The sequence below is a fragment of the Aquarana catesbeiana genome, linkage group LG02 (assembly GCF_042186555.1).
Source record: "Aquarana catesbeiana isolate 2022-GZ linkage group LG02, ASM4218655v1, whole genome shotgun sequence".
Taxonomy (NCBI): domain Eukaryota; kingdom Metazoa; phylum Chordata; class Amphibia; order Anura; family Ranidae; genus Aquarana; species Aquarana catesbeiana.
Window position 1 is genome coordinate 180,961,543 of NC_133325.1, and position 16,621 is coordinate 180,978,163.

At 46.3% G+C, this 16,621-nt stretch overlaps 1 protein-coding gene across 2 annotated transcripts in view; it reads left to right on the forward strand.

The window, feature by feature from the left end:
* Positions 1 to 500: 500 nt before the first annotated feature.
* CDK2 (cyclin dependent kinase 2) overlaps positions 501 to 16,621 on the forward strand; it is a 53,010-nt gene continuing 36,889 nt past the window's right edge. For both annotated transcript variants that reach the window (XM_073613959.1, XM_073613960.1), the window contains exon 1: positions 501 to 747. In XM_073613959.1, coding sequence (XP_073470060.1) covers positions 632 to 747 — 116 coding nt within the window. In that variant the 5' untranslated portion in view covers positions 501 to 631. The remainder of the gene's footprint in view (positions 748 to 16,621) is intronic.

The following is a 16,621-nucleotide window of genomic DNA, read 5'->3' on the forward strand; positions in this document are numbered from 1 at the left end:
TGGTGCCACTGTGGGGGTTCGGGGAATATGTAGGGGACTGGGGGCAACTGTGGGGGATGGGAGCTTTGTGGTAGACTGGAGTGTGCTTCAAGGACTGCACTGTGGACAAATATGGGAGGTTAGAGGAAGTGAAGGATGCTGGAGCCCAGCAGTGGACCATAACCTGGTGACTGAGAACTATTGAAGTACACAGCACTTCCATGTATGAGAGGGGTCTCCTTGTACCTAGTAGTCATGCAGTGTACAGTAGGTTCCTATACACACAGTACAGCCATGTTGTGTAGATCTGGATTGTACACACTTATGGGATCAGACAGTAGTAGTTGGTTCCTATACACACAGTACAGCCATGTGTGAGGCGGGCCCCTCGTACGTACACACACACAGACAGATCCCGTTGCATCCCAACGGCTCTCAGCTCTGTCCAGGAACTTTGTGTTGTCTCCGGTGTCCTCTACGTGACGTCACTCGGCGCCGCTTGTATTTTTTTTTTTTTTTTGTGCCTGCGGACCAATCGTGAGTTAGGGAGGCGTGGCCGGGCGCCGGTGGCGGGAAGTTTTCGGGGTGCTGTATTGTAGGGAAGACTCGTCGGTCAGAGTACTGGTGGCTCCGGTAGTGGCGGTCCCCCGTCATGGACAACTTCCAGAAGGTGGAGAAGATCGGGGAAGGCACGTACGGGGTGGTGTACAAAGCTCGGAACCGGGAGACCGGAGAGGTGGTGGCGCTGAAGAAGATCCGCCTGGACACGTGAGTGCGGGGGGGGACAGGCTCTGTTTGTCCTCGGATCCCTGTGACTGAGGGCTGCTGTACAATGTAAATCAGAGGGAATGGATCGAAGCTGGAGCAGACTGCACTTCTGGAGTAGCTGTGCATGCCAACCAATCAGCTTCTCTCAACTGGTGCAGTTAAACTTTGTAAATAAAAGATAGAAGCTGATTGGTTGCCATGCATGGCTGTTCCAGCTTCTGCCTGCTCCAGTTTTCCCAAGTTCCCACAATGTAGCCTAATGGGAGCAGATCATACCAGCCAGAGCATCGATTAACTGGAGAACACAACAGGCTCCTTTTTTCCGTTTTTTTTTTTTTTCAATTTTCATTTAGTGCAACACATGTAGATTAATTCATGCATGAAAGCTTAGTGAAGTTTTATAAAATAAAGCATTGCATGTTAAAATGCAGCATGCAGACGCACATCAACACACATTTTGTGGACCCTTAGGGTTCATTCACGACACATGGCAACCAAAAAAAATAATTCCCTGTAAGAGCCCTTTCACACCGAGCCGCAGGGGGCGTTGGCAGTAAAGCGCGCTATTTTTAGCGAAGGCTTAACCGTTGTTTTAGTGGCGCTATTGGGCCGCTAGCGGGGGTTTTAACCCCCACCCGCTAACGCGGGCGAAAAGGAGTTAAGTCCGCCCTCAAAGTGCCGCCGGTATCGCAGCGCTGCCCCATTGATTTCAATGGGGAGGAGCGGTGAGTTCACCGCTCCAAAGAAGCTGCTGGCAGGACTTTTTGTGACACCCTGCCAGCGCACCGCTCCAGTGTGAAAGCCCTCTGGCTTTTTCACTGGAGTGAAAGGAGCCGCTTTTATCAGGCGCTATTTTTAGCACTGTAGCGCCTGAAAAAAGCTGGCAGTGTGAAGGGGGTCTAAATGCAGTTCACACCAGCATGCTGCTTTGCGATTGCTCAGAGCTGAAAAAAATATGACATGCATAACTTTTTTTGGGTTCAAATGCACGCAAAGCGTATACAGGCAAAAACCCCCCGTTAGACTTACTGGTAATGGTATTTCCATGAATCTTCCAGGACAGCTACTTGAGAGATGATTGGCTCCGCCTTCTACACGAAACACAAATCAGACACAATTTAAAAGGCCTCTCCCCTGACCCTCAGTTGTATGAAGATCAAGTAAACCTCCACCAAAAGTAAACTCGGAAGAGGAATAATAGAAACTCATTAACACACCACCACCTGGTTAAATTAAGGGGACCAGTGAATAAAGAATAGAGTGGGAATATAGACAATGTCTTGGAAGAGTCATGGAAATACAGTTACCGGTAAGTCTAACGGGGGTTTTGCCCCCTTCATCTTCCAGGACAGCTGCTTGAGAGGATAAGCAAGATTCTATACCTTAGGGAGGGACAACAGCCTGAAGTACTTTCCTTCCAAAGGAGATGTCTTTGCTGGAAAGCATCTGGAGTCTATAATGCCTGACAAATGCATGAGAGGAGGACCAGACAGCAGCTTTGGAATAATCTTCCCATGATGCACCCGCTCTTTCTGCCCAAGATGCAGCTAGCGACCTAGTGGAGTGAGCCCTAACTCTTTAAGGAGGGAATTGTCCTGAAGACTTGTAGGCCTCACATATAGCTTCTCTAAGCCATCTGGAAATTGAACCCCTAGAAGCCTTGGAACCCTTTTTGGGGCCACTAAAAGTAATCAGTAACTGTGAATCTTTCCTAAATTCACTATTAACTTCTAAGTAGTGTAGAAGACATCTTCTTACATCTAAAAAAAACAAAAACAAATCTTTCTTCCTCTGGATTCCTGGGGGAGGAACAAAAGCTAGGAAGAACTACTTCCTGGGATCTATGGAAGTCAGACGAAAATTTGGGCAAATACAAACGGTCAGGCCTGATCACTACTCTGTCATCTAAAATCGTTAAGAAAGGATCTTTACACAAGAAAAAACCTAAATCAGAAACCCTTCTCCCTGACGTTATCGCCAAAAGGAAAACCATCTTTAAGGTGACTAATTTCAAAGAGGCCTCATGCAGTGGCTCAAAAGGGTGTGTGGTAAGGGCGTTCAACACCAATGACAAGTCCCAGAGGGGAACCTGCTTGACTACTCTGGGTGGACGTCTAGCCCTAGCTAGGAGGAATCTCTTAATTAAAGGCTCCTCTGCCAGTCTTTTCTCTATAAACAGAGATAGGGCAGGAACTTGAACCCTAAGAGTGCTGACAGCAAGCCCCTTTTCCACTCCGCTCTGTAAAAAGTCCAGAACATAGGGAATAGAAAATGAGTCTACACCAGCCCTTTTTTGCCAGGCTACAAAGGTCCTCCAAACTTTGCCATAAATTTTCCTTGTGACTATTTTATGGCTGTCTAGAATAGTCTCAATAACCCTAGCTGAACATCCTTTCAATTGTAGGCTATACCGCTCAGCCTCCAAGCCGTCAGACGGTAAATGTAGCATTGGGCCCTGGTGTAGAAGGTCTCTTCTCTGGCAGGGGTCAGGGGGACTCTACTCAGAGTGCTCTCAGTGCGGAGAACCAGCTCCTCCTGGGCCACCATGGAGCAATCAGAATCACTTCTGCTTGTTCCTGCACAATCTTTCGGACCACCAGAGGCAATAGCGGAATTGGAGGAAAAGCGTAGGCCAGGGGAAAATTCCACTGGAAGAGAGCGCATGCGTCCCTAGGGAATTTGCTTCTCTCTCCGGGGAAAGATAAACTGGAAGCTTTCTGTTGTGGGTGGACGCAAAAAGATCCACTTTGGGCATACCCCACCTGACCACTAACTCCCGGAAGATTTCCTGGTTCAGCTCCCAACTGCTGGAAGTGACCGTTACTCTGCTCAGATAATCTGCCAGTATATTTGCCAACCCACTGATGTGGACTGCCCCAATTGAGGAAACATTGTCCTCTTCCCAGGAAAGGATCTCCTGACTCAATACTAGCAGGCTGTCTGAGCGATTACCCCCCTGCTTGTTGAGGTAAGCCACTGTCGTGGCATTGTCCAAAAAAATCAACAGGTCCCTTGCATGAAACCTGGCTTTCAAATTGACCAAAGCTTTTCCTACTGCTGACAGTTCCCTGTAGTTTGAGGATTGGGCTGCCTCCTCTGGCTGCCAGGCACCCTGAGCCTGCCAATACTCTGAGTGCGCCCCCCAACCCCACAAGCTGGCGTCTGAGGTAATCTTTAGCGGGAAACGCTGGGCCCAAGCCTTCCCCAACTGCAAATGCTCCAGACGTACCCACCAGGACAGATTAAGAGAATCGTCTCCTGGAAGCTGCACAACCTGGTCTAGAGAGGCCTTTCTGCGATTCCCAACAACACAGAAGAAATACTTGTAGGGATCTGGAATGCAATTGGGCCCAGGGCACTCCCGGAATTGCTGCAGTCATCAAGCCCAACAGCTGCATTATCTGACGCAGGGATGCCTGGGGACCGCACGTGAATTTCTGCACAGAACGGAGGATCTTGGAGATTATTTTCTTACGGTAAGAAAATTCTTTGGGCGGCTGAGTCTATCAGGTAGCCCAAAAAAAGACAGCTCTGGGAGGGAAGCAGTGCAGATTTATACAGACTAGACTGACTTTCCAACCCAATCTTTGGAAGGTCTGCAGAACTACTTGCAGATTCTGACCCAGGTCCTCTTTGTCCTGGGCAAAGATCAAAAAGTCGTCCAAGTAGGGGACGTTGGCCTTTTTTCGTTTGCAAAAAATTTCAGTGACCTCGGCCATGACCTTCGTAAAGATTCTCGGGGCTGCCGAGAGACCAAAAGGAAGAGCTCTGAGCTGCCAATGACTTAAGCTGTTTTACGAGAGGATCGCAAACCTTAGAAACTTCTGATGATCCTGGTATATTGCAACATGGAGGTAAGGATCCTAAAGATCCAGGGTTACCATGAATACCTCTGGCAATAACAGATTTCTGATTAAATGCTTTCCATTCAGAAACGCCTGTAAACCGAGAAACTGTTCAGGAGGCTCAGATCGATGACCATCTGAAATCCTCCTGATGCTTTTCTTACCAGGAAAAATAAAATGCTTGGCATTTTTGATCCTCCCGAATGGGGGAAATAAACCCTTTTGATTCCCAAAGAGAAATCAGATCTAACATGCCCTGCCGTTTCTCTTGGTCTCTCGGCAGATGAGTGAGGAAAAATCTCTGTGGAGGAGGGGGATTGAATTCCAGCCTGAAACCCTCTCTTATGACCTTGAGAACAAAAGGGTTTTTCTCGAATCGTCTTCCAGGGCAGCATCCGAGAGATAGGCTCCTCCTCCCTAAAACAGGAAACACAGTCCACCATTATAAATTTCACAGTCTTACCTGTGTGCCTCAGTTGTTTTGTGTTTCCTCCGGACCCACAGGAGCTGCAAAAACGTTTATTTTATTTTCACCTGTCTCTGTGCTTGTTGCAGGAGACCCCCTGCCAGCATCCCATACAGCCCAAGGGGCTTTGGGAGGGCAAGCAGGCGCAGCACTGGGCAACATTGCTCAAAGCCTGAGATTTCGCCCCTACTGAGGGGTCTGCAATCATCCCCTCAGGCTGCAGGAGAACTCTGTCATCCCCACCCCATGCTGCTGTTTAGGCCTGTGTATGCTTCTGCAAGCACCCCCCTCTGGCTTTCCGCAGAATCTGGAGCCTGCCAGGGGGGATGGATACATGCACAGACGGGCGCCCCCCCCCCTTGCCGCCGGCCGCCGCCGAAAACCTCAGCAGCAGAGGATCTAGGAGGGAGGGTATTGTACCTTCTAATCAGGTCCCTGGTGGCCGCGGCTGTCTCCCCAAACGAATCCGCCGCTCTCCGGGCGGCGCAGCGGCGTCCTCACCGCCACAGGCCGCTACAGGAAGCCGGGGGTGTACCAAGATGGCGCCGAGGAGGTTCCGCTTCCGGGTTGGCGGCCATTTTCCCGTAGCCTATCTACTGCGGAGATAGAGCAGGTCGTACAGGACACCTAGGGGCGGGAATTTAAAAAAAAAAAAAAAAAAAAAAAAGGAGAAAGAAAACAAAGATCAGAATACAAATAGCAAATTTGTTCAATGCTACCCTTTACTACCAGCACGGTTACTCTACAATACAGTGGCATGTGCAGGTGTGTCCACCAACCTGCACGGGGTCAGCCGGGGGCGGGGCCGGAGCTTATGCAGGAAGCAGATAAAAAGGCCTCTAAGCAGAGGATCCTGGTGGCTGATCATGTCTGACGCTTCCCCACCCTGCCCTGCAGATCCTGCAAGTCAGGACAGCTCCAAGGTAAGCCAGAATACTCTTGAATTATCTCTGTCTTAACCTCCTTACAAAACTGCCTACCTACAGGCAGTTTTTTTGACCACCTATCTCACGGGGTTTTTTGTTCTCTATGCTTGCTTGCAGGCAAAGACCCCTGAGGAAAGGAAGGCTAAAGGCAAAACATGTGCCTCATGCAGCCACAGGCTTTCCCCAGATTGGAAAAAGCCCCTGTGTCAGAAATGTTTAGACAAAATGGTGGCAAAAGAATCACAGGGATTTTTGAAAGACTTGCTCAATTCTTTTAAGAAAGAAATTCAGAGCACCATGGCACCACTGCGCTCAGCTATCGAAAAATTAGAAACGCCAGCAAGTGTCGCTTAGGCCAGTATCCCATCTACCAGCAGAACACACATTCCGAGGGAGAACAAGGTACAGGCAGAACAAGAGGTGTATTCAGATGAATCTGAACAATCTGAATCAGAAGACGGTATCTGTTCAGACTCAGAGGAGGAAGATGACACGACAGACTGCAACCTGTTTCCTTCTGAGGACACAGACAGTCTTCTCAAAGCCATCACTGACACTCTAGGCATTAAAGAACAGAAAACCGCAGAGCTCACTATACATGACAGAATGTACAAAGGGCTCCAGCCCAAGAAACCAAGAACGTTCCCGGTACACCAAACACTTAAAGACATAGTCAAAAAAGAATGGGAAGACCCAGAGAAAAAGCTTTTCATCCCCGCCACGATCAAATGCAGATACCTGTTTGCGGAAGCAGACATCAAAACCTGGGCTAAATGCCCCAAGGTGGATGCCTCTCTGGCAAAAATCACGAACAAATCGGACATGGCTTTTGATGACGCAGGTACCCTCAGCGACCCCATGGACAAGAAAATAGAAGCCCTCCTGAAAAGGGCATGGGAAGCAGGGGCGGCAAACCTAAATCCGGCTATTGCTTCCACCTGCACAGCCCGAACCTTGCTAATCTGGCTAACCCAGCTGCAAGATCTACTGGAAAACGACACGCCCAGGGAGGAACTAATTAAAACCATCCCCACACTAACTAGAGCGGCAGCTTTCTTGGCAGATGCTTCTGCAGAAACTGTCAGAATATCCTCTAGGACCACGGCACTACTAAACTCGGCCCGCAGAGCCCTGTGGTTAAAATCTTGGGGGGGGGGGGGGGTGCACCTTCCAAGAACCGTTTATGTGGTATACCATTCACTGGAGACCTACTGTTTGGTCCCGAGCTAGAAACAGTCCTGGATAGGACTGCAGCAAAAAATAAGGGGTTCCCTCAAACCAAGAAGAGACAAGGGAAGGCGCCCTTTCGGCATTTCAAGAAATTCAATAAGCCAGGGGCAAAAAAGCGCTGGGGTCAACAAAACAAGAAAGGCAAAGGTGAATTCATCCTCAAGCCTAATACCCAAAAGAACAAAAAACAATGACTGCCTTCAGGTGGGGGGCAGATTGGCGGCTTTCTCCCACCAATGGGAGGAGATAACAGAAAACAAATTCATATTGCGCACCATAGCGGACGGTTACGCAATAGAATTCTCCAACCGCCCCCCAACCAAATACCTAGCGACCATGCTACCCAAGGACAGCAATCAAGCAAAAGTGTTTAGAATCCCTACAGAAACTATTAGATCAGAAGGTGATTTGTCACGTTCCCCAAGAGGAGGAACAAAAGGGCTTCTACTCACACATCTTCGCAAAAAGAAAACCATCAGGCAAACTAAGGCTGATACTAAACCTCAAACCACTCAACCGAGGGATAAGATACAAGAGATTCAGAATGGAATCTATTCAATCAGGAACATCCTACCGCGGGAGACATTCATGGCAACACTAGATTTACAGGATGCCTACCTACATGTCCCCATAAGGAAGGATCACCAAAAGTCCCTAAGGTTCGCAATCCAGGAGCCAGCAGCTACGCTGCACCTACAGTACACAGCTCTCCCCTTCGGACTCTCCTCAGCACCAAGAATAGTCTCAAAAATAATGGCGGAAGCGCTAAAAGGTCTAAGACAGCAGGGTATTGGAATAATACCATACTTAGACGACCTCCTGTTCTTTGCGGACTCAGCAGCAATCCTAGAAAACAACCTGCGCACGAGTATGACCTATCTGCAAAACCTGGGATGGTTAATAAACGCAGAGAAATCTCAAATGACCCCAAGCCAGAGAGTAGTGTACCTGGGATACGTGCTGGACTCCAGACTGTCAAACATTTTCCTAACAAAGGAAAAGGACGTAAAAATTACACAAGCAATTACGTCCCTGCTAAGGAACCATTCCACAACGATCAGGCACGGAATGTCGTCTTCCATTCCAGCCATCACCTGGGCACAAATTCACATGCGACCCTTACAGAACTACATTCTGTCCCAGTGGGATGGCAGGCAAGCATCCCTAGACAAATCCATTCCTGTCCCCGCCACAGTCAAACAAACACTCTACTGGTGGCTCAACCCACTTCGGGTCATCGAGGGGCGCAGATGGGCTCAAGTCAATCCAGTCAGCATCACCACCGATGCAAGCGCCCTAGGATGGGGAGCCCACATGGAAGGGCTGTTCTCGCAAGGGAAATGGACACCCAAATGGTCACAAGCCTCCTCAAACTTGAGAGAGCTGAAAGCTGTGGGGGAAGCGCTAAAAGCCTTCAAGCCAGCATTACAGGGGAAGGATGTAAAGATACAATCAGACAACGCAACGACAGTCGCATACCTAAACAGACAAGGTGGCACAAAATCCCAAAAACTGATGAGACTGACACCATCTATCCTACTGTGGACAGAAGCAAACATAAGATCGATATCCGGTATTCATCTAAAAGGAACAGACAATACAGTGGCAGATTTCCTGAGCCGGAAAACGATAAAACACACGGAATGGTCGCTAAACCAAACAACCTTCACTCAAATCACCCAAAAGTGGGGAATACCCGAAGTAGACCTATTCGCTTCCAGGGCGAACGCAAAATCTCCGATATTTTTCTCCCTGGACCCTACAGATGGCAACAGCGGGGTGGATGCTTTCAACCAAAACTGGAAATGGCATCTGTGCTATGCATTCCCTCCAACTGCCATAATCCCAAAAGTAATCCAAAAAAATCAAGGCAGAGAAAACAACAGTGATACTAATAGCACCACACTGGCCCCAGAGAGCATGGTTCAGTCATTTAAAAAATCTCAGCATACAACCTCAGCTGACACTGACTGACCGCCCGGATCTACTGTCACAAGGCCCAGTCAACCATCCGAACCACAAAATCTTGAAGCTCTCGGCTTGGTTACTGAGAGGGTAAAACTCCCAGAACAAAGGCCTGTCAGACAGAGTAATCAACACCATCTTAAACAGCAGAAAGCCGATAACGAGAGCTATCTATGAGAAAATAAGGAAAACATTTGTTTCTTGGTACGAAGACAGACCAACCTCCAACGGTGGGATAATTCCAATAGTTTTGGACTTCCTACAAGATGGTGCAGACAAAAACGTATCACCTAGTACCCTGAAAGTACAAGTTGCAGCACTTTCCTCGGTCACGGATACTAGACTAGCGGAGGACCCGCTGATAAGACGATTCCTCATAGCTATTAAAAGATCCAAACCAGCCAAATTGTACAAAACTCCCACCTGGAACATGGGCACGGTACTTAAGGGCTTTCTTTCCCCTCCGTTTGAACCTATCGAGGACAGCTCAGACAAAAACCTCACGTTAAAAACTGCGCTCCTTCTGGCCTTAGTATCCGCCAGAAGAGTGAGTGAGATCCAAGCTCTATCTACAATAGAACCATACTGTCTAATACATCTGGACAAGATAATTCTCTCTCCAGATCCGGCCTTTGTACCCAAGGTCTCTTCTACATTCCACAGAACCCAAAACATCGTCATACCCTCACTTCCAACAACCATGGATAGTAGGAAAAGAGACATTTACAGCAAACTTGATGTAAGGAACACGCTCATAACGTATCTCGAAAGAACAAAGGAATGGCGTAGAACGACCTCCCTCTTCATCCTCTATGCAGGAATCAACAGAGGGAAACAAGCTTCAAAAAAGCACCATCAGTAGATGGATAAGGATGGCCATACAGATTACCTATAAGGCACAGAATCTCACTCCACCTAGTGAAATCAGAGCGCACTCAACTAGAGCCTGGGCAACCTCGGCCGCAGAGAAAGCAGGGGCAACTCCGGAGCAGATCTGCAGGGCAGCGACATGGTCGAGCTTCAGTACTTTCGCTAAGCACTACCGCATAGACCAGCTGTCTGACCAAGACCAAGCATTTGGTCGTAAAGTGCTCCAGTCTCTAACCCCACCCTAGTAAGTATTGCTTGATATATCCTCTCGGATGCTGCCCTGGAAGACGATTCGAGAAAACAGAGTTAGGTACCTGGTAACTTTTTCTAAGAAGTCTTCCAGGGCAGCACTAGTTCCCACCCTTGAAATAACAAAAACCAGGTACAGCGGGGGAGCTTGAAGCTTACAGGGAATTCCTTCGGTGCTTTAACATAACTGAGGCAGACAGGTAAGACTGTGAAATTTATAATTGTGGACTAATGTGTTTCCTGTTTTAGGGAGGAGGAGCCTATCTCTCGGATGCTGCCCTGGAAGACTTCTTAGAAAAAGAGTTACCAGGTACCTAACTCTGTTTTCTGTTACCTTTGTCCCTTCCTCGCTGAAAAAGGTCAGTCTTCCTCCTACCCCTGACCTGGCATCACTGAGAGCTTTTTGCCTGGGTTGAAGGAGTAAAGAGAGACCCTTTAGCCTTGTCTTTGCTAAACGACCATTTTTTTTTTTTCTTTGCCTGCTGACCCCCTGGTTTGAAGTTAACTTTGCCCCGAAAACTACGAAAGGGCCTCTTACTTTGAGGTTTAACCTTCCGAGATGGGAAGCGTTTACCCTTTTCCGAGGACCAAGCTAGTACTTCCTCTAAAGCTGAACCAAACAATAGTTTGCCTTCAAAGGGAATACCGCAGAGATTATTCTTGGAGGTCAGATCCCTATCCCAGGATTTTAACCAGATTGCTCGTCCAGAGCAGTGTTTCTCAACTCCAGTCCTCAAGGCACCCCAACAGGTCATGTTTTCAGGATTTCCCTCGGATGAAACGGCTGTGGTAATTGCTAAGGCAATGAAACTGATCAAATCACCTGTGAAAAATAATGGAGAGCCTGAAAACATGACCTGTTGGTGCGCCTTGAGGACTGGAGTTGAGAAACACTGGTCTAGAGCAATTGATCAAGGCCACTGATCTAACCGAGTCTTCCGCTGCGTCTGCCAAGAAAGCCACTGATTTGGCAATCAGGGGGAGAGATTCTTTGATCTCTTCTACAGGTGTGTCGGTGGAGAGCAGGTCATCTAGCCTCTGGACCCAAACATCTAGATTTCTAGCTAAGCAGGTGGATGCCAGGGCTGGCCCTAGAGGGAAGGCTGAAGCCTCCCAGGCCTTACGGAGCAAAGCGTCATCTTTCCTATCCATCTGGTCCTTAAGCATCCCAGAGTCTTCAAAATGAAAAATCAGATCTTTTAGACACTTGAGACATAGGAGCATCTAGTCTGGGACACTTGAATAACATCTCCTCAATGTCAGACTGAAAGGGGAATCTCCGCTTATGTCCCCTGGACTGGAACAACCTTTTCTTAGGCTATTTCCATTCTGACAGGACCATATCTTTAAGTGAACAGAAAACACTTGGGCTTACGCCCCCGAAGACCCCTATACATTCTATCCTGAACCGATTGAGATTTCTGTGGCGGCTCAATCTGTTCAGAAGTAAAAAACGCTTTCAACAGTTCAATATCTTTGACTGGAAATAGGTATCTAGCTGTATTAACAGTTTCCTCCAATCTCTGACACGGGTTCCTTGTCAGATGAGGAATCTGAGTTCTCCCCCTCCTCTGTGTCAGAGACCACACGGGAACTAACGGTCTCCAACACCAAAGGGGGTAGAGATCTCGACAAGATCGAAAGGAACCTGGGGTACTGTCACTGCTACAGACGTGGAAGGGCCCAACCCAGCTAACCTATCATTAAAGGCTTGAAAGGAGAAAGCTACTTCCTTCATAGAAACCATCAATTCCTTTAGGTTAGAAGCAGACTCGGCCCCTGCCACTGAAGAAATGCATGTCTCGCATTAACAGTTTCCTACAGCTATCAGGAAGCTTGGGTCTACAATTTCCACATTTTTCTCTTCACAGGTTTGTCAACCTAGGAAAAAAAAGAACCACAGTAAGAAAGGCATACCCATTACCCTTTCTAAAACATTTGCCCCTGGATACACAATCCTCAGGGGTGTCCTTAACCTCCTAAATGAGAAGGACCAGGTAGGAGAGCGGTCTAATAAACTTGGATGCTGTCCGTCTGCTGTACAGCCAGCAAAACATCCCCAGCAGTGTGTGTGCCTGAGCCGGTCCTTTTCAAACATAAAGAGACTCGGCGTCCGAAAGTGCATCACTTCCACTGGTAAGACCCAAAGTGCACTCGCCGCCATCTTGGTACACCTAAAATGGTGAAAAGGATGCAAGGAAGCGCTCTCTGGGTGTACCAAGGCGGATCAGGACGCTGGGGGTAGAAGTTGCAAAAGATTCCCTAATGCAAGTAACCACCAGAAAAACAGGGGGAACCCTTCTCGGACTGCTTAAAAACAGCAGAAAATACTGCAGACATGGCCATAACCGGTCTGAGTATTCTGAACAGGGGGGGGGGGTCCGCTAACTACAGTCACCAGACCAAAGGAAAGAAACAAACATGACGGTGCGTACTCCTGGAGGTCTGGAAACACAAAACAACTGAGGGTCAGGGGTTAGGATGGGGGCCTTTTAAATTGTATCTGATTTGTGTTTCCTGTAGAAGGCGGAGCCAATCATCTCTCAAGTAGCTGTCCTGGAAGATGAAGGGGAAAACCAAATGCAACACATGTAAAATGCACGCCAATGCCTTACAACACATTACAAAAAATGCACCACAATGTGTTGTGGTGTGAATGAGCCCTCAGATTTCAGCGCTGTCACACTTTGACAATTACGCGGTCATGCAACGCTGTACCCATATGACATTTTTATAATTTGTTTCACACGAATAGAGCTTTCTTTTGGTGGTTTTTAATCACCACAGGGTTTTCTATTTTTTGCTTAATAAATGAAAAAAAGACCAAAATTATTATTATTATTATTATTATTATTTTTTTTTTTTTTTTTTTTTTTAGGTTTTATTATAAAATTTTGCAAACAGATAATTTTTCTCCTTCACTGGTAGGCAGCACTGATTGGCAGTACTGTTGGGACTGCACTGATAATTTCACACAAGCTGGTTATCTGCTCTCCTGTCAGCATGAGGAAGGGAAATGCCAATAAACAGTTTGTGTTTACACCCTTGATCAGCTGTGATTGGACACAGCTGATAACCTGGTACAGAGCCGCTTATTGGCACTTTAGCCCGATCTGTGATCAGCTGTCTCCGGAGGACGCAGCAATCGGAGCGCACCATCACGGGAGGACGTCATATGATGACCTCCCAGAACTGGCTGGAGCCATCATTTGGCTATGGCACGGTCGGCAAGTGGTTAAAGTGGAAGTCCAGTCACAATTGAAAATGTTTCTATTCATATTATATGTAAAATATCTTTTATCTTTGACATTTTTTCATTTTCTGTATAGCTGGCTGCCAAGCCTAGAAAGTCTAATCAAAGGCAGACAATCAGCTTCTTCCTGTTCTTCTGGGACAATCTTATTTACTTATTTCTGAATTCTGCATGGGGGCCTCTCTCTTCCTGGAAACATTGTCCTTCTCTTCTACACAGGCCTACTGTTCATTCTAATCTCCCCTGTTTTGACCAGCCCAGCCCTATTCATTCTCTCCTTCACAGATCTCCTCCTGTCTTCGTTGCCCCGTTTTGGCCAGCAGTTTGTGTCCAAAGTTGCATGACAAATCATACTAGTGGAAACTGAGCCTTAGTCTATGTTTGCGCAATTTAGAGTGTGACTTTGATGTGACTATGAGTGCAAATTTGATCCAACTTTACACTCTCTGGATCAAAGTTGCATCAAAGAATTGCAGGTACCTTTGCACAGGCGCATACCAATGCTGTATATGTGCACTGCACCTCCCATCCTCCCTGTGTGGATGAGGCTTTTTATTCCCTAATTTTCCCATGAATTGGGATGTACAATGAGAGGACACTGGGCGGGAACCTATGATCAGCTCCTCCCATCCTGTGTACGCCCACTGGTTACACAGGAACAGTGTCCCTCCCAGGAAGTGATGTAATTAGCTTTCAGTAAACACCCACTGTCTGATTTTATTCTCAGAAGGAAGTAAAATTGAAGTCATGTGACGATACTGCAAAATAAAGGTAGAAAAAAGTGAGATTTTTTTTCATTGCGACATAAGGCTGAACTTAGCTCACATTAATAATTGCAGGGGAGAATATAAGTGTTATGGTGGAATTCCACTTTAAACTGAAATATAAAAATATCGCTGACAGGCAGGGTTTTTATGACAGAAGAGATCCTAGTTCTTCCTCCTGCCTGTCAGCAGTAATGTACACCAAGCTGTGCACATGCAGTTCATTATGGCACCTGCTTTGTGCTATGGGGATGTGACTCCTGTGTGCACTTGCAGAGTGACGTTATTGTGGCCCGGACATTCAAGCAGTCGAATAGAGCGACCCCAAAAGGAAGACTGGGAGTAGATAGAAGAAAGCACAGTGCTTGGAGGTCTTTCTTTGATAGACGAGTCCATCATAATGTGGTGCATACTAGCCCATTATAGCATAAAACTGCAGGCGACCCTGGTAGAAATAAAGTTTACTACTGCTTTAAATACAATTAGTGTAGGTACCGTACTTTAACCGCTTCAGACCCGCACTGTGGCCGAAAAACGGCTACAGCACGGCTCTTTTGTTCCTGGAGAGCATTTAATTAATTTACGTAATCTCAGAACCACACCCCTCGTGCGTCCCCTGTCCTAACACAGTTGATTGCGGTAAAAGTCCAGTCACAGCGCCACTTTACCATGTGATCAGCTGTGTCCAATCACAGCTGACCACATGTAAACACACTTGCCAGTTATCAGCATTCCTTTCCTCACGCGCTGTCACAGCATGAGGAGAGGAGAGCTGGCAAGTGTGATGGGGGACATGTACACATAATCATGGCACTGATCATCAGTGCAGCCTGATCAGCACACATCAGTGAAGGAGAAAAATTGCTTATTTGAAACTAAACTTTTTTTTTTTTTTTTTTTTTTTCTATTATTTGTTTAGCAAAAAATAAAAAAAAAACCCCAGTGGTGATTAACCACCTCAATACTGGGCACTTTCACCCCCTTCCTACCCAGGCCAATTTTCAGCTTTCAGTGCTTTTGCGCTTTGAATGATAATTACTCTATTATGCAACACTGTCCTATGATTTTTTTTTTTTTAACACAAATAGAGCTTTCTTTTGGTGGTATTTAATCACCACTGTTTTTTTTTTACTTTTTGCGCTACAAATAAAGACCCAATTATTTTGAAAAAATTTACGTTTTTCCTCATTTCTGTTATAAAATTTTGCAAATACCGTATTTATCGGCGTACAACACGCGCGGCGTATAACACGCACCCCAAGTTTAGGAGGGAATTTTAAGGAAAAAAACTTTTAGGAGTAAAGTTTAAGGAAGAAAAACTTACATGAAAATGCCCATCAATGCAGCGTTATCGTGTCCATCTGCAGCCTTGCCCCAGTGCAGCCTTGTGTGATTGCCGCCGACATACGCAGCCGTGTGTAAATTCAAATATGGCGCCGAGACTGCAGGGACTCGTCGGAGCTGAGATACGCATACCCGAGTGTCCTCGGCTTTTCTCGGCTAACTAATTTTTCTTCATAAATTTTACCCAAAATTTATACGGCTACATTTCTTTGGTATAAATAACCCAAATTCGTGTATATTATTTGGTCTGTGTGAAAGTTAGTCTACAAGCTATGGTACCAATCATTGAAAATTTCACTTCTTGAGGCCCTAACATGCCAAGACAGTACAAATACCCTCCAAATTACCAGTTTTTGGAAAGTAAACAGACCAAGGTATTTAGTAAGAGGTATGGCAAGTTTTATAAGTTGTAATTTTTTTTTCCTCACAATGCTTTGGAAAATTAGGAAATTCAAATCCCCCCCCCAAAAATGTCATATTAAGTCATTTCTCACACTCAGCATAGGCATACTTGCAACTACCCCCCAAAACACATTCTGCTACTCCTGAGTATGATGATACCACATGTGAGATGTCACGATTTAAAATTGCCTGGTATTGAAGTGCTTAAAGCATAAGTTAACCTTTTTTAAAAATTAATAAAAATAAATGCGCATTATTTGCAGGTAAAAAAATGTGCATTTATTTATTTTCTTAGGAACCTGCAGAGCATTGCACCTGCGATCAATAGATCATGGGAGCAATGTCCAGCTCCTATTGCTTAGAGGTCAGAAAAATAAATAAATAAGTGAATATATAGAAATAGTGACAAAAATTGTGTATATGCAAGGAAAGGAATACATGTGTGTTCCTTAAGTGAATGTCCCCCTATAAATGCACCAAAAATGAATGAAATAATTAATTTATATAGTATAAAATCCTAAAAAGTGAATGTGCACATCTTCTGTATTGTGTAAATAAAT